Consider the following 21087-nt stretch of genomic DNA (forward strand, 5'->3'; position numbering starts at 1 on the left):
CAAGAATTCAATACTGGCGTCATTCCGCAGGCAGAGTTTCAGGCGCTTCTGGTGCTCTTAAAGCACATGCTTGCGTGGAAGCCCGAGGACCGGCCGACCATTGCCCAGGTACTCCACTCGGATTGGGCGAGGAACTGGGGTTTGCCGGCCTATCAGGCGAGTCTAAATCAAGGATCGAAATGATACCGTCAAAGACTAGCAGCTTACGTGGCGACAAACGAACAATATCCGGGCAGCAGGGCCGTGACCACGTAGTGCAATAGTACACACATCCCGCTTGACTTCCAGGCTATCGCGTCCTTTCAATTCTTCTTAAACGCGCCCCGGCTGATTTTGTCCACCAGCATCTTCATCCCGTCCCCGACTCAGATCACTAGGCCGTTTCGCAGGCACGCGTATGGAATGGCTCTCTTGTGACCGATGACCGAGCTCCAGGACCTCGACCTCCGATGTTTGGTGTCACTTTGTTACTCCACTGGTGCCCGACCACAGGATATTTTGCGGCTACGCCCATACAAGTTCGATTCGTGCTGGCTTCTAGTCCAGATGAGGAACCACAATGTGTCATGATTTAGTTGTCGGGGTAGGTATCTCTTTGGTCTCTGGCCTGCCTAACATGGGTCGCTGACCTGCAGCAGCAAGACTTTCAGTTTCCCGAAATCTTCCTGTCCTTCTAGTCCTTACACCCACCTCCTAGCCAGACTGTTCACGAAATCTTCCTGTCCTTCTAGTCCTTACATCCACCTCCTAGCCAGACTGTTCAAGTACCGTGCCCTCCAAGCCTCAGCTGCGCAGTTGGAGAACACGGGAATTCCTCGAAGCAATCCGGAATTGCTCTTGAACGACGCGCGGTTGTTCTGCCGTGCGGAAGATGCTCCTTGTCGACCGTGGATGCTGGGGGCCGAATGTCTAGCAGGCGAAGACGGCAGCGGCTTGGGTGCAGCTTCAAAAGTCACAATGGCATTCCGACGTTCCTGCCAGCCTCACCCACGCCGAAGTGTTCTCCTCCGCCATCATGAGCGTCCCCAGAGTGTTGCGCGAATTTTGCCACCGGATCCGTCGGTGCCACCCAGCGAATGCGTTGTAGCCAAGCTCCCAGTAGAATTGGTCACGATGATCCTGGAGAACCCCTATGACATAGAGGCTTTGGCCTCGACCGATGCGACGTGCAAACTCCTCAGACAGCTGATTCTCGATCACAGCCGACAGATTACGTCTGGAATATTCACCAATGCTCGCAGAAGAGTAAGGCGATGGAGAGTTGCAAAATTCTTCTGCCAGCTTCGATCCGCTGTTTCTTGGTCCTGGCTACCAAGAAGCGACGTGCAGCTGGCGTTGGCGCGATCCTGGCCCATTTTCTTGGAGCAGAGTTGGGAGGAGTTACTTCTTCCACTGGTGGCATCGCTTGCTCAGGAATACTGTGCCCAGAAGCAAGAAGATGCAGCTGTCCACCTGTTGACTAAATTTTGGCGTGGGCAGGCTCTATTTTGTCACCGGCCCCCGGAGGATACCGCAGCTGAACCAATTCCCCTGCGACCGAGTTATTCGATCATTGGATCCAAGTTGCGGGACTTGGTCAAGGATTCCGAAGTTAAAACCCTGATCGACGACGAGATGAAGCAACTAACGGTGCCACTCCCTTTTTGGGTTGACCAGTTCAGCGAGGCACCCGAGCCAAGCAGTGGTCGAGGCGCCATCCCAGTCTTCTGTTCGCCAAAAAGGCAACTCGACTATCCCGTGGCAGAGAGGCTCTATAACCGCTATCGAGGTACAGGGCGCCGAGGGTAGCCATGTCGATTGATCGCCGAATGTCAGCGTTCTTCATGGAAAGGGCGTCCGGTGCAAGCGTCCAGTGCAGGCGTCCGGCGCACCATGACATTGATCGGCAGGGCTCATTTGCGCTTGCCGCGGTGCTCGACTGGGCTTTCTTGTCAGGATACTCAGCAGCTCTCGCGCACCACGCTGAGTCCGTACCAACCTGCCTCTGCGCGGCCCTTTGGCTTGATCCTGCCGTTTGGTCGCTTGCGGGCTCGCATGGACGCATCGATCGGATCGGAGTACACATCTTAAGCTCGTTGGAAGGCTTGGTCCACAGCCCGCAGGATCAGGAGATCTGAGGTGGCGAAGCAGAAAGAGGCTGGCCGAGGCGGCGAGCTTGTCGGGGGTGACATGAGCCGCTGGGGCCGGAGGTGGCCGACTGCCAGTGTCTGGTTGCTGGGCGCGGGGGCAAGAGATGAAGAATCGGGCTCAGTTGAGCCTGCACTTGGATCGTGACAGGCTGGTCGGAAATTCGACATGACTGTCGGCGGCACAGATCTGTAGAGTTTGGCTGAGGGCGTAAGCGATGGTATGCATAACGATCAGAATGAGAGCAAGCCTATGGATGTCCAATTATGTAAAGCGACAAGGTGATTGTGTAGCGTCGTCAGTCATTTCGCTGGCGAGGCCGCAAAAGAAATCCGATCATGTACATCTGAAATACGATAACGGTCAGTTACCTCGCTCCTATTTTGAACATTATATTTACGGAAAGAGAACGTGGTAAAGCAACCTAGGTGCAAGGTCATACAATACAGAATATCATTTAGTGGAATCTGCAACATTATCTACCTCGACTTCTTGCGCCGGGTCATCCTTCTGTCCCTGTGCTTCTTATTTCGCCGAACACTAGCCTGTTCCTCTGACCGCAGCGTGACTTGGTGGACTATAAGGACATGGTTTCGAAAGTGGTCTACTGATGTCAACTTGACATCAGCACACTTGGGGTGCTCACGGCGGATATGATGTCCGCGGCCATGAGCCAGCTCTCGTGACTGGAGGTGTTGGTCATCGAAGTGGTCATTGCGAATGGTGGGCGACAGTAATTGAAAACTCGCTCTTCTCGTGACAGCCGTTCATCTCCAATACATACGGGACCCTGGGTTGGGCCCATCAGGAAGGGAAAGGGGTCAGACGTGCGCTCGATCTCTCGAACTGGCGACTCTGGTTTCGCGAAAGACTTGGGCTGCCTGCGTGTCCGGCGTCCGTCCTGGCCCTGGTTGTTATAACGAGATCAAAATAGGGAGGTGCTTAAGGTACTGCTTCTCAGGACACTACAAGTGCAGTTAGAGACTCATTTAGCCCGAAGTGTATGACGATTAGTCTGCTGGCGGCCCCACAAGGCCCGAGAGTCCGACTTCTCAGTCTACCCCATGCTCAATACCCCGACAGTCCAAGTTGATGATATTCCCCGCCCTTATTACACCGATTATCCAAATTATCCGGGGTATCGGCCGCCCGGCATATTTCAGAAAGCAGATCCTGAATCTATATAAGCAGAACAGGTTAGCTATTCATCTTTCACTGTTTGACTATGAGCTGCATCGTACCTGGCTCAGTCTTCAACGAAAATCACCCGCAACATGCGTTCATTCTTAATAAACTTGGCGACGATCGCCTGCATTTTAGCTTCTATTTCTGGTGGTTCTGGCCAAAGAACCATGGAGAGACTTGGCCGCGGGATTGTCGCTGTACGCTCGAGCAATACGGATGTGCTCATCTCGTGGCGTCTTCTGGGCCTCGATCCAGACGACATCGCTTTCAATCTTTATCGAACCGCCATCGACAACAATCGGGTCAAACTTAATACCGCAGCACTACGTGATGGGACAAATTTTGTTGATCGCTCGGCAGACTTGACTCAAGAGAATACCTATACAGTTCGACCCGTGGTCGATGGACAAGAGGGGGCTGTTGGTGGTACTTTTACGCTATCGGCAGACAACGCTGTTGAGCCTGTCGTCCGAATTCCCATTAGCAAGGGCGGCCCAATCAAATTTGTCTGGGTCGGCGATCTGGATGGCGATGGAGAATATGATTACGTTCTCGATCGACAAACCTCGCCTCAACTTCTTGAGGCGTACGCAAGCAATGGGACCTTCCTATGGCAAGTCAATATGGGTCCCAACAGCGAAAGTCAGGATAACATATCTCCGGGCTCCTCAGCAAACAATCTGGGTCATTGGGACGGTGTCACAGTTTATGATTTCGACAGCGATGGCCGAGCCGAGGTGGCCGTCCGAATCGCCAATGGAGTCACCTTTGGCGACGGGCAGCGTTTCACACACGCAAACGATGACGAGCAGTTCATCGCCATTCTAGATGGACGCACTCGCGCGCTTCGCGCGCGAGCTCAGATCCCTACCGATTACATCTCCGACGGTCCCTTGGCTGCGAGATTTGGAGTCGGCTACCTCGATGGCCGGCAGCCCTCTCTCGTTGCCTATATGAAGAATCGCAAAGAAGGACCGACATCAACCTCCTGGTGTCTGCGTGGAGTTTCAGTGGCACTGCTCTGAAGATACAATGGAAGTGGCGTCGAGAGGGTCAAGATGCTCCCGACGGCCATAACACCCGGATCATCGACGTTGATGGTGATGGTCAAGATGAAGTGCACGAAATCGGGTTCACCCTCAACGGCGATGGCCAGCTCCGCTACTCGTTGGGCCCACAAGGCATTGTCCATGGCGATCGATTCCACATTGCTAAGATGGACCCACAACGCACCGGCCTGCAAGGGTATGGTATTCAACAGAATAACCCAAACGGACTTCTTGAGTACTATTACGACGCCACTCAGGGAAAGATCATTTGGAAGCACTCATTGCCTGAGGGAATCGCCGACGTTGGTCGCGGCTTAGTAGGAGACATCGATCCAACAAGTCCGGGAATGGAGGTCTGGTCTTTTTCTGGTGTTTACAATGGCCCGAGCAACCAGCTTCTTGAACAAAACACTACCCTCGCTCCATGGCCTCATCTGGGTCTCTACTGGGATGGCGATATCTTGATGGAGCTTTACAACGATGGGAAAATTGAGAAATGGGACTGGGAGTCTCCTTCCACAAGTAACAGTGTCCCGCGGCTTGTGACTACGAGGAATTTCGGCGCTGGGAGCAATACAGGACGCAATCCTGCTTTTCACGGCGACATCCTCGGCGACTGGCGAGAGGAGGTCATCTTGGTGAGCCCAGAAAATGACGAACTCATCATCTTTACGGCCGATCGTCCATCTGATATTCGACTCTATACCCTCGCGCACAACCCAGCGTATAGAAACTCGATGACCCTCAAGGGGTATGTTCAAAGCCATCATCTTGACTACTTCATCGGGCAAAACATGAGCAAGCCTCCTCGACCGAACATTCGATATGCGGGCACTTCACAGTGCACAGGTCGGCAACTGACAAAATCTGTGATATAGCTGCCTTCTTGCTATTCTATCTACATGATGTCAGCAGCCAGGTGGCTTAGGAGTGCCTGGGTGGATAGGACTAGGCTATCGCCCGACTTTCCGAGGAATTCTATATAGGTTTATTCATTCTTCAAAAATGCACATTCTTTTCGCGAAGCTGAATCTTCCGTAAGATAGTGAGACTTTGTTTCGGGATGATGGAGCAACTGAAGGTTTAGATAAGCGTCATAAGAGACGTACAACAGACTTTCCCAGGAGCATATAGAGAACGCATCTGACATGCGATTTCCACAAGGTCGTATACCAGTCCATAACCTTGAAACTTAGAAAAGCTCGACTCTTTTGAGAGCTCGGGGAAGACATTCTAGATGCCTGCTGGCAACTAGTCTCGAAATTGATCCGTTATACTATGAGGCTTTTGGTTTAATCCCAATTCAAGCTGAGTTTGTACTTAACTGACTGGCTTAGTCGATGTTGAGTCCCATGTGAGATGGTCCAACAAAATAGTTAAAACCTCAATAATACCTTAATAGTGAAAGTGTCATGTCTGAATGAATACTATTCTGCACTGATCGGCCACATATTGATGGAGCTGGATGCTTCGCAACGATTGTAGGGTTATATTTGGATTGGAGCCAGAAGTCTTCAATTCTCTTATGATCTGTCTTGTTAGATTATCTTGACTGATACTAAAGCAAAAAGCAAAACGCAATTATGTTCGAAACTTCTGTACCCTTTATGTTGCCAACACTTCCATTCCATTTTGAACTAGGGCTGCAGCCCAACCTTTGATGTGCCGCTGCCCATTGACCACCTAGACTAATTGATAGTGGTACAAAAGCCAACGTGGTGGTAACAAGTTAGTTACTAGATTAGAACCAAAGATAATCAATGGATCCTCACTTAGCGTATTGTCGAGGCTACTCAGAGTGGTGATGCTGCGAGTGTTGCCTTTTGAGATGACTCAAACATTCTGGCTGTGAGTTTCACCAGCGAATGGTGGGCTGTAGCGGCCTCTGGGTGCGAATACTGGACTAGGCCACTGCGAGCGACAGCCAGACCGACACGGGTCCCGGGCCGCGAGTTTGTCGTGCATTATCTCTCTTGAGATGTATCCGCTCAAGAGAAAGAACCTCCCATCTTATAAAACTGATGAAATAGATGGCATGCATAGTAAACCAAGCATACACGAAGTCGAGTGAAAACTGATGTATGTCAAGTCTTGGCCGCTTTTCAATGAGCTGTGAAAGGTCCGAAGCGGCACAAAGCAACCTGCCGATAGAATGCATCGATGAAACCAAGGATAGCCATTAATCAGCGGCTTTCTATGAGATAGGTGACACTTCTGAGAAGGAAGCTAACGTTGGTGAACCGATCATATGTTTACTAAACGGGCTTCCACAAGGTCTGAACCCTGCACTTTATACGATGTGAATTGCGTCTTGTGGAATTTGATGCCGAATCGGGTTCCCAGACAAGGGTTGCTCAGTAGGCAGGCCTCTAGTACGGGAAATCTATTGACCCCTATTTATTAACCTCGTATCCCTAGCTTAGTTACGTCACGAGGCCCCATAGATCGTCCCAAAGAGCCGTGGCGGGTTTATTTAAAATGGTTGCAGCCGGCACTCAATTGAGAAGTATGCCATGCGACACCGCATGTATCGCATATATCGCCGATGATGCTTTCGCACCTTGTATTCGTTCTACTGGCAACCATTCGGCTGGCCGTCGGTTCCAAGCCCGGCTTTGTCCAACCATCCCATGGCTACATCGTTGAGTACAAGGATGGCATCACAAAGCGCGACAGCATATTCTCTCACCATGCCAACGTCAAGATCGTACGCGATTTCCACAGCGACATTTTCTATGTCGCGAACATCGAAGCCGACAAACGTACTATTGAGGAGCTCCTGGCTCTGCCCGACGTAGCCCGTATTTGGCCTAACCGCGTTTACGAACCAATGAGGGTCATTATGCGAGATTCGACAGACAATTCAACCAACCTGCCACCTGGTGCTGGACTCGACCCCGACTTCTACGACGTGCACAATTCAACGGGCGTATGGGCTCTGCATCAACAAGGTATCAAGGGCAAAGGCGTCAAGATTGCTGTTGTGGATACGGGTGTCGACTACACTCACCCCGACCTGGGCGGCGGGTTCGGGCCGGGGTTCAGGGTTGCTGGTGGATATGACTTTGCAGGGGATGGTAATTGGCCCAAAGGCCCTAGGGAGCCTGACGAAGACCCAATGGGCCTGCAAGACCATGGCACGCACGTTGCCGGCATTGTTGCTGGCAAGGGTGAAAAATGGAGCGGCGTCGCACCGGAAGCCACTATCTACGCATACAAAACGTACGCGCGGGACGGCACCGACGAGGCCATCAACATTGACGCTTTTCTCGCGGCGTACGAGGCCGGCGTTGATATTATCACAGCGAGTATTGGTCTTGGCGGCGGATGGTCTGATGGTGCTTGGGAGGAGGTCGCGACGCGCCTTGCAGCCAAGGGCGTTGTCATCACAGTGTCTGTTGGCAATGGTGGCGACGGTGGACCTTTCCGTGCCTTGTCTCCTTCTGGTGCCAAGGGCGTCCTTGCTGTTTCCAACGTTGATACATTCTGGAACCGCGATGCAAACATTGTCACACCCGAGTCTACGACTTCTTGGGGACCCCTCTTCGACCTCCAGCTAAAACCCGACGTCGGCGCCCCGGGAACGAACATCTACAGCACAGTGTTCAACCACGGCTGGGCTGTGTACAGTGGTACTTCCATGGCGACGCCCTATCTTGCAGGAGTTGCAGCACTCTATATCGGCCACTTTGGCGGTCGTGGTACGCAGCACGGAGCTGAATTTGCTAAGTTCATGCACAACCGCCTCGTCTCTAACGTTCGCAAGGTCAACCAGTGGAGCTGGAGCGATCCAACGGCTACTATCGCACAAGTTGGGAGCGGATTGATCAACGCCACGAGTCTTTTCGCTTCGAAAACGGACTTGGTTTACGAGCCCATGGCCCTGAACGACACTCGATTCTTCTCTCGCTATCATAAGGTCACGGTTATCAACAACAGCGACAAGCCCGTGGAGTATCAATTCACCAAAGAAGACTCGATTGGTGTGAATACTCTGGGCAACGGTGACTACGACACGATCATCAAGGAGTTCGGCTACCTACAGTGGAATGCGTATTCCATCAATGCCACTCTACCCAAAACATTCACCCTCAAGCCTGGCAAGAGTAAAGAGGTCACCGTCACCTTCCAGAATCCTGACATGTCAGACTGGTACAAGCCAGTCCTGCCCCTTTACAGTGGCAACATCTTTATCACGGGGTCAACGGCGATCGTTTAGCCGTGCCGTTCCTCGGCGTGGGCGCTGACCTGAAGCGCACCTTTAAGAAGATGTTCCTGACTGAGCCACAAATGCGGTCGCTCGATCCGCCCGTCGTGCAGGGCCTTAATGGTTCCGTTCCGACCTTTTCTTTCAACCTCACCGCCCAGGATTTCCCCCATCATCGATGCCGGTATCGGTTGGGCCACACGTCAATTACGATATGACATCTTCGCGAAGGGTTGGGAGAAGCGATCGTGGTACTGGCCTCTCGTGCCTGGTAAAAATGGATACGTGGGTTCAGGGACTTGGTGGGTAGGCTCCGGACAGGTGCCCAAGTGGTTCGACACGTTGGGTTGGAACCCAGACGAAACGATCGACTATCCCCAAGTCAACACTGGTCGAGCTGCAGGCATGCCGGGATACGACAAGCGTGAGTACTGGTGGTTCGGCAAGCTTGCAAACGGCACCAAGATTGCCGATGGTGAGTATGTATTGAGGTTCGCAGCCTTGGTGCCCTTTGGCCGACCGGAGGCAGCGGACAATTGGGATGCCTGGACCTTGCCGTTCAGAGTCAAAGAATAGTACACATCGTAGAATTTTCGAGACATTGTAAGATCCGATAACACTTGTAATCCAAACTTGCCCCGCCGCACCAGGACGCGTATGACCTACTAGGGAACGCGTCTGGGCCATACAGTGTATCCACAGTACTTACTGCCCACGCACACGCGGTCTCCCCGCTCGAAAACCCCTCGACCAGTATTACATCACGAGGTGTAGGTAAGGCACTGCATATTCGATGACCGGCATGGACCATCTCGAGGAGCACTCGCGCACTGATCCTCTTCGCATCGGCGTCGCATCAACGCGTGACATTCGTACCGAGAGACCGGGTCTCGTCGTTTTTTCGGGCGGCAGCGCGGCAAACAGTCTGGTTGATGTGTTTGAACACGTGCGCCATCTCAATGACTTTACACTTAGCTACGTAATCCCCATCTCGGACAACGGCGGCAGCTCAAGCGAAATCATCCGAGTATTTGGCGGGCCAGGTGAGTCTTTACTCAGGTATCATGCAAGGTTAGCTAATCGCACCTTAGGTATCGGCGATGTCAGATCGCGACTGGTTCGTCTCATACCAGACGACAGTCCAGAGAAGACAGCCATCAAGGGCCTTTTCAATCATCGCCTGGCAAAGGACTATCGGGAAGCTCGCGAGGGCTGGAGCTCCATCCTGGAAGGCTCACATGCTCTATGGCGTGGCGTTTCTACGCCGAAGAAGGAGCTTGTCAGGTCATTGCTAAATCACTTCAACCTTGAAGTCATCAAGCGGACGCGACCGACCAGCAAATTCGACTTTTCTGGTGCAAGCATTGGCAACCTGTTCCTGACGGGGGCCAGGCTTTTCACTGGTAGTTTTGAGGCCGCCATCTATCTTCTAAGTTCTGTCTGTGCGGTTCCTGATCACATTTCGGTGTTGCCGGCGCTTAATACAAACTTCGCAAACCACATCGCTGCTGGCCTCGGTGACGGCACTGTCGTTATTGGTCAAAACGATATCTCGCACCCGAGCGCGCCATCCAATGCCGTGCCGCTACCAGGAACATTGGCCATGTGGACGGAGCATGCGGATGCTGTCGAGGACGCCAATCTCCCCGGCTCCCACCCGGCGCTGAGAAGGCCTGCGATCGAGTTTTCCAAGCAGGGCGAGGAAGAACTGCCGGCGCGAATTGAGAAGATCTGGTATATCAACCCATACGGCCAGGAAATACGTCTGCCAGCGAACCCGCGGGTACTAGACTCAATTGCCAGTTGCAAAGCAGTTATTTACAGTGTTGGATCTCTTTTCACTTCGATTATCCCTAGCCTCATCCTCAGCGGAGTTGGGGACCACATTGCGGATCCGTCCATACGTACAAAAGTGCTCATACTCAACGGCTGCATCGATCGGGAGACTGGCCCGTCAACTGAGCCTTACACGGCATTGGATATCATCGGAGCGGTTGCTGCCGCATGTGCAGGCTCTCGAGGACGCTCTCGGCCTGAGGAGATGGAATACTCTACTTATGTCACCCACCTGATTTATGTCGAGAGTTCGTTATCTCCTTCCGTCGACAAGACTAGGCTCAACGAGCTCGGAATTGACGTACTGCGCGTTTATGGCATGAAGACGGATCAATATGGAGGCCGGTACGACCCCAAGGCTTTGATGCAAACACTTGAAGCGATCATAGGGCGAGCCGACAAACGACTGGACAGGAGCCGGCGAAACACGTTGGATGCATGAACAATTGAGTTAGTCGGATATTCATCTAGTTCCCTATACACTCGAACGTTAGCTAGTGAACACTAGTCACGGGCCTACATCTTAATGTAGTGATAGAAAGGCTCCTCATATCACCTATCTTATATTGCTTGGCGCGATGTCTGATTTCGCGTCACAGGAGCTATCCGAGGAGGCACATGCGGAGGCCAGGACAGGGCTTGGCGTAGGGGGCTCGAGACCTTGGCAGAATCTTTCTGGGCTGTGACGTACAGAGGGCCATAATTCAGATGTGTTCTTTACCTTTACTAAACAATGTACTGCAGTCATCACTCGCGAAAGACTCCTTCACTCTGGTCCGCCCCTCGCTCTGACAGGGGAAAAGTGAAAGTGTCAGATTATTCGACGAGGAACCGAGAAAATAAAGGCGTCCAGACCGATGCCTTTTCAAGATATTGACTCCTCAATATGTCAGCTCCGCGGCCCACCTTGTGGGACTCGCTGTGACTTATTCATCTCATCAGATAGTCTGGACCAAGTCTGGCTAATAATAACGACATGAAGCCGCCTACCAGTCATCGAGGGTTCAGATGGCACCTGCTCGAATCAAGTGCACACCAGCTGCGAGTCACGCTAGGCATCCTGCCACCATCTCGCTCGACTAGCTGAATCGCGGATGGCTTGATGTTCCTTAGCCTACCGCACAGATCCCGTAACTACGTTCGTGGCGACTCAGCAACTCCACAAGATCGACATCCTTCAGTTCGGGGATAAGCAGTTTTGATCCTACTGTTTTCGCTACAGGGCAGGTCCTTTCTAGCTTGGCCGTTCGCTCGACTAGCCAAGCCATGATACCTCGCTACAGCTCAAGTAGCCATGTGCCCGCAGATCTAGCGTGCTCAAGCGGAGCGCGACGCGAGCTTCGACACCACACAGACCTCTCGATGTGCATGATCAATTGGTCTGACCCAGTAATTCACGGGCTTGAAAACATTGGATGAAAACGTGTGAAGCGCGGATGTAGCCTGCTCATGATTCACGAGCGGCGGCACGCCCCGCTGGATGTGATGTTGGATTCGCATGCTTGGGTCATGCGGAACTGTCCTTTAATATAACGCGTTTTCTTTTTTTGTGCATGCTTCTTCTAGCTTTCGGGTCCCAGCCATCATGCCCTCAACATTAACCTCGTCATACTAAGGTTCCACAGGTTTGTTGAAGGATCATGACACGCCCAAACTCGGTATTATTCATGCTGCTGGCAGTTGTGGCCGTCGTAAGCTCGGCGCAGCAAGATCTATTCAAATACATGAATGAGATACCGGATTGCGCAGTAAGTTACCTCTTTTGCAGGTTTTGATCTTTGGGGGCGTCCCATTACTAATAGGTCTTCAATGGTCATCTGAAGATCACATGTATTCTCCAGGAGGTTCCTGGATCAACCTGCAACATTGTCACGAATTCGACATGTCTTTGCACTGATGAGTACTTGCGGAAAGCTACACAAGTATGCGTCAGGAGCAGCTGCGAGTCCATGTTAGATGCTCTAAGTACGCTCCCTTATCGCTAGCGCGGTCTTTTATTGTTCGGTATCAAATTCTGATCTCATCTTCCGCCAACAGAAGCATCAAAGGTGGAAGCAGAAGCATGTCAACGTCCACATCGTGACCGGCGATCGTCACTACTGTCATCTATACCAGTTCAGATTCTTACTGTCCTCGTAATAGCTCTGCGAATGGTCTCGCGTTGGAGTATGTCGCACTCATTCGAGCCTGATGATTGGATCATGACTGCTTGTCTCGTACGCTGCCCGACAACATCCAGATTCAATAACGAAAGAGTCTTGCTCACGAACAGCCGCAGATACTATACGTCCCATTTTGCGTGATTGGAACATACGGTACGTTTCTTTCCTGGCGGATTCAGGCTTGTTTCGCGACGAAACTGACCTCATTTTAGTTGGCCGCCTCGCGTTTGGCAGAGACGTCTGGACAGTCGAGCCTGATGACCTGACCTACGCCCTGAAGCTCTTCTATATTGCTCAAACATTGTACATGCTGTGCCTCGCATTGCCAAAAATCGCCATTTTGACATTCTTTCTTCGCATCTTTCCCAGTCAAGGGTTTCGCAGAGTCACGTACCTTGTCATTGGTCTGATTGGTCTTTCTACTACCATCACAACGTTTCTGCAGATCTTCCAGTGCACACCTATACGGTTCAACTGGGAGGGGTGGAAGGGCCAGTTTGGTCAACATCACTGCATGAATTTGAATGCTCTAGCATTTGCATGTGCTGGTCTGAGCATTCTACAGGACCTCGTTGTTCTCGTGTTACCTCTGCCCCAGTTGCTGCGCCTTAAGGTGTCGCGGCGGACAAAGGCTGGAGTCATCTTCATGTTCAGTCTAGGCATCTTCATCCTTATCACATCTTGTGTCAGACTACGATACATCATTGTTTTCGCAAGATCACTAAATCCGACTTGGGATTATGTCGACGCCCTCATTTGGTCAGGGACGGAGATATCCGTTTCGATGATCGTTGTTAGTCTGCCAGCAATCCGATTACTTTTGTCAAAGATCGTACCTGGCATGTTCAGCACCAGAGCATCACGGAATGGGTGGTCATTCAAGACTACTAGACAGACCGATGGGCAAGATCTTTCAAGCCAATGCACCTCACGCAGGGACGCTCTGCAGCTTGAGGCTGCCGAGAGTGAGCACCGTGAAAATGGTTTGGAGAAGTGTCAAAGCCAAGGAAGCCACAAGCCGCTCAGACCGCTTTCCAAGATTTTACATCCTGCATTCTATGATTTCAAAACTACATCAGGGCCCGACTTTGGGGAAAGTCAAGAGGCTCTGGAGCTTGGCGAAAGGATCAAGTAATCTACAGGTCAACCACGGGCCCTTTTCAGAATACATCAGCCGAACAACCAACATGGAATCATATTTTACGAATATCTATGGAACAATCACAACTCAGCAATAACATGAGTTTCATCAAAGCTATATGCATGTCTGGAACGGATGATGGAGATTTGCCATGACAGATTTCTGGTCCCTAACGGCGTCTAGTTCAAGCTAACTAGATCGACTTCAGTCCAAATATTTATTTACATATACTATTATGGGCCTGAAAGATGCGCAAGAATAGCTTCCATCAGCGCCTGGCCGCTCAGTGCTTCTCCAGTGGCAGGTGCTGCAGGTGTGGCCGTGCCAGCCGGCGGAGCGGGTACCGCTGGCGGAGCTGCGACTGCGGCGGGATCCGGGATGAAGAAGGCGAATTCTCCGTTGATGTTGGCCACGGTGACAGTCAGTTCGTTTTCTTCTCGCTCGAACTCCAGCTCGCCGACGGCAGGTCCAATGACAAAGGCGTTTGTTTCGGTGCACAAGCGAGCAGCCTGGCCTTTGCTAATGTCCAGAGTATCTGGTGTCTGTTAGTTGCGCTGAGCCGTCGGCAAATGAAGATTTAACTGACTGTTGGCGTTCAGAATGTAATCTACTTTCTGAAGCGTAAGACCACCCGTGCCTTCAGCGAGGGAGATGATCCAAGAAACAGGTTCAACAGCAATAAACCCAACGGGCGGAGCAGCTGGGCTTTTATTCTCAGTGACTGTCAAGGTGCGCCCCACAGGGCCTTGTAATTCAACCTCGAAGACACCGTTGACCTTTGAGAAGTCAGGATGGAGACGTGGAAGCAACAGAGCATTCAACTTACACCAGGAGGATACAGTGTGTCAGTCTTGATGTCGTTGCCTCCAACTGCGATGGGTGTGTCGAACTGAGCTTGCTGCTCGACCTCGTTCGCTTTATTCTCCCCTCCGGCTTCGCCACCGACCGCGGGCTCACTAGCACCTGTTTCAGCTTCCGCACCAGTCTCGCCTGCATCGGCAGCTCGTCCGCCTCGAGAGACAAGAGCGCTGCCGCGATCATTTGAGGTAGGCAACGCGACGACAGCTGAGAACTGAGCAGCAACGAGAGTAATCCAAGAAAGCTTCATATTGAAGGATGAGGACAAGAAGTATAAGACTGCAAAAATTGAGTAACCGATAGCTAGAAGTGAGAACAGGGGCGGTCCAGCCGAAAGAACGTGATAGAAGTCAGAACAAGCTCACTAAGAGAAGGTGAAGCCGATGATGTGAAAGGAAAATATGATACGGGAGCCGATTGCCAGCCGATCTTTATACATTGCACCACCAAGCTGTCTGGCGTCAATTGACACTCGGGTAAAACTTCCTGGCCGCAATGAAACCTTCCTTGCCCCCGTTAGTGAAGATGCAGTTGAGCATCGTGAGAGCAGACCGTGGCCCCACCCCCGCACAGGGTTTCAGACGACAGCCAGCGATGTGGTATATATAGACCTCAAACAGCCAAGACAATTGGACGATGCCTCCTGCGGAGAATGTGCGCCAAACTAGTCGTCTCTTCTCAAGAGATGGCAGTTTTTTTTCGTCGTCCGAAGGAGCCGCACCAGTTTCACAGTGCATACAGGCAGGCCGACTTGGCGTTATGTGGAGATGCCAAGGCGCGAACGTGCCATGAAGCCCGCCACTGTTTGAACAAGCATGCGATGTATGGTCAACGCAGAACTGTTCCGCGAGCTCAAAATATCATGTGCAGATACAAGCGATGGCGGTTTGGTCGGAGCGAAGCGTTCGGTGTATCGTAATAACCATGGTTGCCCCCGACGACGCATGCAATTTCACTCCCAGGACAGCAAAGGCCGGGTTGGGCAAGACGAAGTAAAGAAGTACGGGCGCCATCAAATGAGCTAGGTACCTTTCGTATAGATCCCACACGCTCTTCAATGGAAAGACAGGCGTTCAGATCATATCTTATCGGTAGGCGTTAATCGTCAAGTAAGCACACTCATGCGGCCAATGTCAAGTGGTTCATGGCATTGCATCAGCCGTGAGAGGCTACAGTGATGAGAAGTCGGATTAAGGTGTGGGCCAGAGACCTCTTCGACTTGTTGTGCTTGATGTCGGGTGACACGCTGTGCTCACCAGAACACAGCATCTCAAGAACGCATGTGCCGGCTGGGTCACAGGCGAGATTTGGGGTGCGGGCACACCCACAATTCGCCGGCGATCTCCCCAAGCCCCCCATGGAGATGCCACGAAGTGTGTGGGGAAGGGCATTTCGGCCGCTGGCCGATATTGACCGGGGATCACGAGCGAAGGCCGACTGACTGCCTTCGAAAGGGCACGACGGACGACCCCGTGGCAAAATCGCCGAGACAGAAGACAGAATGTGGTGCGTCGGGGTGGCAGCGAGGTCTACCAACTTAACGACAAAGTTGCATCGCCATCTGTGTTGGGGTTGGCACTCGAGACAGAGAGCCACGGACCTCGAATGCTCACAACATGGCGGCCTTGTCACGATGGACAGGATGTGGCAGCTTGTCTACATTGTGAAAGACTAGCCGGCGAACGGCTGCTATAAAGCGGGAACAAGAAGACACTCCCAAAATATGTGACTCGCACAGCAGCTTATCCTCATGACCATCACCATGCAATTTCTTACCTTTCTCTTTGCTCTGACGGCCTCAGCCGCTACATTTACTCTGAACGACTTCACTAGGGCCTGGCCGGGCGGTGTTGACAATGTCATCGTGACAGAGACCAACACGCTGAACGGCACGGTCAACAGTGAGATTAGACCTGCCAGAGCGCCTCTACCCGGAAATCTACCGCTTAGTCTCGTCAACAACTTTGCTGGAGAATTATTGAACGCCTACATTTCGGGACTCGACTCGAATGGCGCGGTAGTATTTTTAGCTGCGGACGGCAGTTTGGTCTATCCAACCTCCGGCGGCTCCAGCGTCCCGGTGCCGATTGACGCCGACATCGCCATTCCGCTGCCTTCAAGGGGGCAGACATTGCGCATAACACTGCCAATCGCTCTGAGCTCGGGTCGCGTGTATTTCTCGGCTGGGAAGTTGGATTTCTTTATGGTGTTCACTGGTTCTGGCGACGGACTGGTGCAGCCTTCGATCAACAACCTGCAAGATCCCAGTGCTGGGCTCAATTGGGGGTTCGTGGAGCTGACGCTGACCCCGGAAGGCGTCATCTGGGCCAATATTAGTTTCGTCGACTTTGTCGGCCTCGTGTTTGGAATGCGACTAGTGGACCGCGACGGCCGCGTGCAGGAGGTTCTCGGCTTGCCAGCGGGTGCTGTGGACAGCATTTGCAATGAACTGCGTGTCCAAGGGGATATCGACGGGCGACCTTGGGCAGCGCACTGCATCGAGGGACCCACGGGTGGTCCATTGCGCGTTGTCTCGCCGAACAACTACGCCACGATAAATCCAGGAGCCTTCGCCGATTACTGGACAGTCTATGCTGATGAGGTGTGGCGGCGGTACGCAAACCAGCCTCTATACATCAACACGCAAAATGATAACGGCGTAGTGGAGTGTCGCGTCACGGGCGACACTCTGTCATGCGACGGCGACAACCGTGGCTACGCGAGACCCGAAGCTGTCGACATTTGGGGCTGCAATAGCGGGCCATTTGGCATCCGACAGGGTGATAATGCCGTTCACTACGCCGTGGTCCCACGGCTCTGCGCTGCCTTTGTCCGGACGACACTGCTGCTTGTTGGAGGTGACCTGCAGCCGGGAGTCGAGGCACGCGACTATTATACGCAGGATCCAACTTCCCACTACAGCCGCATCGTACATGAGCAGGAGGTGGATGGACGGGGCTATGCATTCCCGTATGATGACGTGAACCCTGATGGTGCTGAGGATGCTGCAGGTCTCGTCGCGTCGGGCAACTTTGATGTGCTGAACTTCTTCATCGGGGGCGTCTAGATGACCCCTCATGCGAGTGGGGCTCGTAGGGCTAGTAGATGTATCAAGTTGAAATCAATCATCCGGGCCGTGGCCGGGTCTCTATTTCATCTCTCTAAGACGCGTCTATGTTCTATGTGTATCGCCTGTGAAGGCCGTCTCGCACAGTCTAGTTCTTGACCCAGCGCATGTTGCCCTTGATATCAGGGTCGTTCTCGACGTAGTGCAGAGTGCCGAAGACGGACCACAGCTGGCCAAGGAAGCTGCGGTCGTCCCGGATGTACAGGTCACCGAGCAGAGGCTTCATGGCCTCGGTGGCCTCATCAGCCTTGTAGAAGGGGATGCGGCTGCGACAGTTAGCGACAGAATGACCCAGCGAAGTCCGTCGTGCAACTTACGGGAAAAGGTGGTGCACAACGTGCTTCTCAATGATGCCGTGGAAGAGGTGCTTGCCAATGAAGCCAAACTCGCGGTCGACGGTGGCAAGGGCGCCCTTGACGAACGTCCAGCCCTCCTCGTTGAAGTGGGGGACATCAGGGTGGTTGTGGTGGAGATAGGTGATGGCAACTAAACGCATGTTAGCAGGAGTCTCATAACAGCGAAGGTAGGCGAGACTAACCCAGCCAGTGGTGGACCCAGAAGTAGGGAACAGCATAAAGGAAGAGAACAGTCGAGAGATCCAGGGCCTGAGTGGCGTAGTAGAGCGCGGTGAACATCAGGGCAAGGCCGACGTCGGTGATGGCGACGTAAAGGACCTCGCTGGAGCGGAAGACGGCGCTGGTCGGCTCAAAGTGGCTGACATGGAAATACTTGCCGAGACCAGACGGCTCGCTCTGCTTGCTACCCTTGCCAGCGGTAACGTTGAAGAACAGGTATGCCTGCCAACCGAAGAGCTGGTGGAAGATGAGGGGCACAAGCTGGGCAAGGGGGGTGTCCTCGAAGAGCTCGTGAAGGTTGAGGTTGGCGAGGAACGAGGGCAGGCGCGAAACGGGGGCCTTGGTAGCGGGAACGAAGGCCATGTCCTTGTTCATGTGGCCGGTGAAGCGGTGGTGGCGGTGGTGCGAGAACTTCCAGGAGAAGTAGGGCACCAGGAGGAAGGAGTGGAGGACCCAGCCAACGCAGTCGTTGAGCCTGGTGTGCTTGGAAAAGGCACCGTGTCCGCACTCATGTCCGAGAATCCAGACGCCGGTACAGACGAGGCCCTGCACAAAGCCATAGGCCATCCAAGCGGCGAAGCGCAGGTACGCGTTAGGAATCGTAGGGATGAAGGTCAGGGCGGCCCAGACGAGACCGGTGACCATGGAAAGGTCGCGGAAGACATAGTAGAAGGACGTCCATAGCGATGGCTCGAAACAATGGGCGGGTATGGTGTTTCGGATGGTTTGAATGTCGGGGAAGACAGGCGCGGATTTCTAGCGAGAGGGCCAAAGGTCAGCCATTGAAAGTGCAACGAGGGCTTTTAATGCTCGAACTTACCTGCGGCTGGAGGACCACGGTCGCGGTGGCCGTGGTCGTGGAGGTGCGCTGGCGGGTGACGGTCGCCATTGTGGTGGTGGTGAAAGCTGTTAGTGGGTGAACAGCAGAGAGATGTGTCAAGACGAAGAGATAGGAAGAAAAGGGGAGAAAGGGGAAGAGCTCGATGTTGCCAGCGGCGGCGCAAAGAAAAAGGCTTTTTGCAAGACCCTGACTCCCTGAGGAGGCAACCCGTGCATGTGCTTGTACCTCGCCTACGAATGTGCCTGCCAGTGCCCGTCGTACCTCTGCCGTACCTCGCAAGGTTTCTTGCCTGTCTGAGAAGAGCCGGCGAAAGCTGCCCTGTGGGGATCGACGTCTCGTCTCTGTTGTCGAGGGCGGTCAAGGGATAAGGGCACCAAGCAAAGGGCCAAGCTCCTCCAGCGACCCATGCAGACCCATGGGAGCAGGAGTGCCCCTTGTGGATCGATCTGAGTAAGGGCCCATCGAATGCTTAAGGCGAAAAGGGGAAGCGTTCTTCGTTCTGACTCGGAGGAGGCATGATGCGATTTTCCTAAGGTAAGATACCAGTTGCACAAGCCGGGGTCTCAAGTATTGGGTTTCGCTGCTACGATCTGGCGCCTCGATCTAGCTGTCATCGACGAACACCATTCGCACGCTGCTATTCACTCACGGGCAAGGGAACGCAGAATTGGGTGTGTGCGAGACCGAGACCGATGCGTTTGTGCCTGTGGCAGACAACGACAGGAGAGGGCAGGCATGCGAACTTGTTGAGGTGAGAGGAGCCGAGGTGGATGACCCGCAGGCGATCCCACGTCCCAAGCCGAAGCAGTTTGTCGCTTAACCCCCCGCGCTAGCCAGTACAGGACTAGACACGCCTGGACCTAGACTTTCGCGGCGAGATTTTCAGGGGTCCTGACCTAAAAGCGGAGCCTCCCATGATAAGGGTCTACTGGGCCCGGTGGGTTTTTCCACCAGGGGCGGGTCCCAACCCCAACAATTTTGGCTCTTTCTCTTCTCTTTTTCTCCTCCTTCTCTCCCTTCTTTTCCTCATGGCCTCCCCTTGTTGTTCTCTTGCTTTTGCACAGGGCAGCGACTCAGGCCCTCAGGCCCTCCGACGCTGTGAATTCGGCCAGTCGCCATTGGTTGGATACTTTTCCTCCGGCAGCTCGTTGAAACGGACGGGGTCGTGTTCCAAAAATCTGGGTCCTCATCACATGCCACCAGGTCCGTCGCCTCGCAAGAGACACGAAAGGGCCTAATGCGATGCGAACCTCTACATGTAGTGCACCGCCGGTTGTCGGCACCACACGCCGGACCAGTCAGGGGATTTCGGCTGCCGCTTCTGTGCATGTACATGTACGAGGACATTGCATCAAGTAGGGCGGTGAGTCGACGGATGAGCAAATCATCCAGTAAGCATGGAAGAGGCATGATCGCCCCGGTCTAGGCGTGTCTAGGTGTGGCTTCCATTTGGCCGGGTTGCCAAGCTTGCTTGTTCCAACAGAGTTGGCTGTCACATTTAATCACAGCAGACGAGTCTAACTATTAGTCGCGCTCACAGAACATCAGTGCATAGTCTTGAAGCAACCCAGGCCAACCGGTTCATTCCAGGCTCCTGATTCATCTTAATGTATGTCGCGCATTACCAACAGGTGATCGCCAGTTGTTTGCCTACTTTCGGCGTATTTTTGGCTGTTTGATTGCATTATACGAATCCTTGTCTGAGCCACCTCCAGTTCCCCTTCACATGTCAGCGGAGAAAACCCACCCAGTCGAAACTTCAAGGCTGCTTCAGGAGTAACAAAGCTGCAAAAGCCGTCCAGCTGTCGCCCGCAGGTTACGATTAATCGCCTCACTATGACTTCTGTTTTCTAGGCGTCAGGCTGACAAAGTGTGTCTCTCTACTTGCGCCTTTGTTTAGAGGGCGCTCACAATAGACAGATATGAAAGCTTGAGTCCGAGGCTTGCAAGGTTGTTCCTGCAGGTGGGGTCTCAATCTA

General features: G+C 53.0%; 7 protein-coding genes across 7 annotated transcripts; 5 read left to right on the forward strand and 2 right to left on the reverse strand.

The window, feature by feature from the left end:
• Positions 1-1113: 1113 nt before the first annotated feature.
• Positions 1114-2117, forward strand: VDBG_10159 (predicted protein; the record flags this gene model as incomplete). Its single annotated transcript, XM_002999564.1, has 3 exons — positions 1114-1245; positions 1330-1784; positions 1859-2117. The coding sequence occupies 3 exons, from the start codon at positions 1114-1116 to the stop codon at positions 2115-2117; spliced, it is 846 nt and encodes a 281-aa protein (XP_002999610.1).
• A 1362-nt stretch (positions 2118-3479) lies between these two features.
• On the forward strand, positions 3480-5267 carry VDBG_10160 (FG-GAP repeat family protein; the record flags this gene model as incomplete). Its single annotated transcript, XM_002999565.1, has 3 exons — positions 3480-4256; positions 4340-5112; positions 5240-5267. The coding sequence occupies 3 exons, from the start codon at positions 3480-3482 to the stop codon at positions 5265-5267; spliced, it is 1578 nt and encodes a 525-aa protein (XP_002999611.1).
• A 1639-nt stretch (positions 5268-6906) lies between these two features.
• Positions 6907-8580, forward strand: VDBG_10161 (subtilisin Carlsberg; the record flags this gene model as incomplete). Its single annotated transcript, XM_002999566.1, has 1 exon — positions 6907-8580. The coding sequence occupies one exon, from the start codon at positions 6907-6909 to the stop codon at positions 8578-8580; it is 1674 nt and encodes a 557-aa protein (XP_002999612.1).
• Positions 8581-9361: 781 nt separating this feature from the next.
• On the forward strand, positions 9362-10957 carry VDBG_10162 (conserved hypothetical protein; the record flags this gene model as incomplete). Its single annotated transcript, XM_002999567.1, has 2 exons — positions 9362-9611; positions 9702-10957. 2 exons carry the CDS (start codon positions 9362-9364, stop codon positions 10844-10846), a joined length of 1395 nt encoding a protein of 464 aa, XP_002999613.1.
• Positions 10958-13940: 2983 nt separating this feature from the next.
• On the reverse strand, positions 13941-14815 carry VDBG_10163 (conserved hypothetical protein; the record flags this gene model as incomplete). The annotated part of the gene is made up of 3 exons (XM_002999568.1): positions 13941-14242; positions 14294-14483; positions 14534-14815. The coding sequence occupies 3 exons, from the start codon at positions 14813-14815 to the stop codon at positions 13941-13943; spliced, it is 774 nt and encodes a 257-aa protein (XP_002999614.1).
• A 1512-nt stretch (positions 14816-16327) lies between these two features.
• On the forward strand, positions 16328-17632 carry VDBG_10164 (glucanase B; the record flags this gene model as incomplete). Its single annotated transcript, XM_002999569.1, has 1 exon — positions 16328-17632. One exon carries the CDS (start codon positions 16328-16330, stop codon positions 17630-17632), a length of 1305 nt encoding a protein of 434 aa, XP_002999615.1.
• Positions 17633-17680: 48 nt separating this feature from the next.
• VDBG_10165 (Delta(12) fatty acid desaturase) lies at positions 17681-19156 on the reverse strand (the record flags this gene model as incomplete). Its single annotated transcript, XM_002999570.1, has 4 exons — positions 17681-17958; positions 18010-18178; positions 18231-19023; positions 19088-19156. The coding sequence occupies 4 exons, from the start codon at positions 19154-19156 to the stop codon at positions 17781-17783; spliced, it is 1209 nt and encodes a 402-aa protein (XP_002999616.1).
• Between the last annotated feature and the right edge of the window lie 1931 nt (positions 19157-21087).

Source organism: Verticillium alfalfae, genomic scaffold (genome assembly GCF_000150825.1).
Source record: "Verticillium alfalfae VaMs.102 supercont1.20 genomic scaffold, whole genome shotgun sequence".
Classification (NCBI taxonomy): Eukaryota; Fungi; Ascomycota; class Sordariomycetes; order Glomerellales; family Plectosphaerellaceae; genus Verticillium; species Verticillium alfalfae.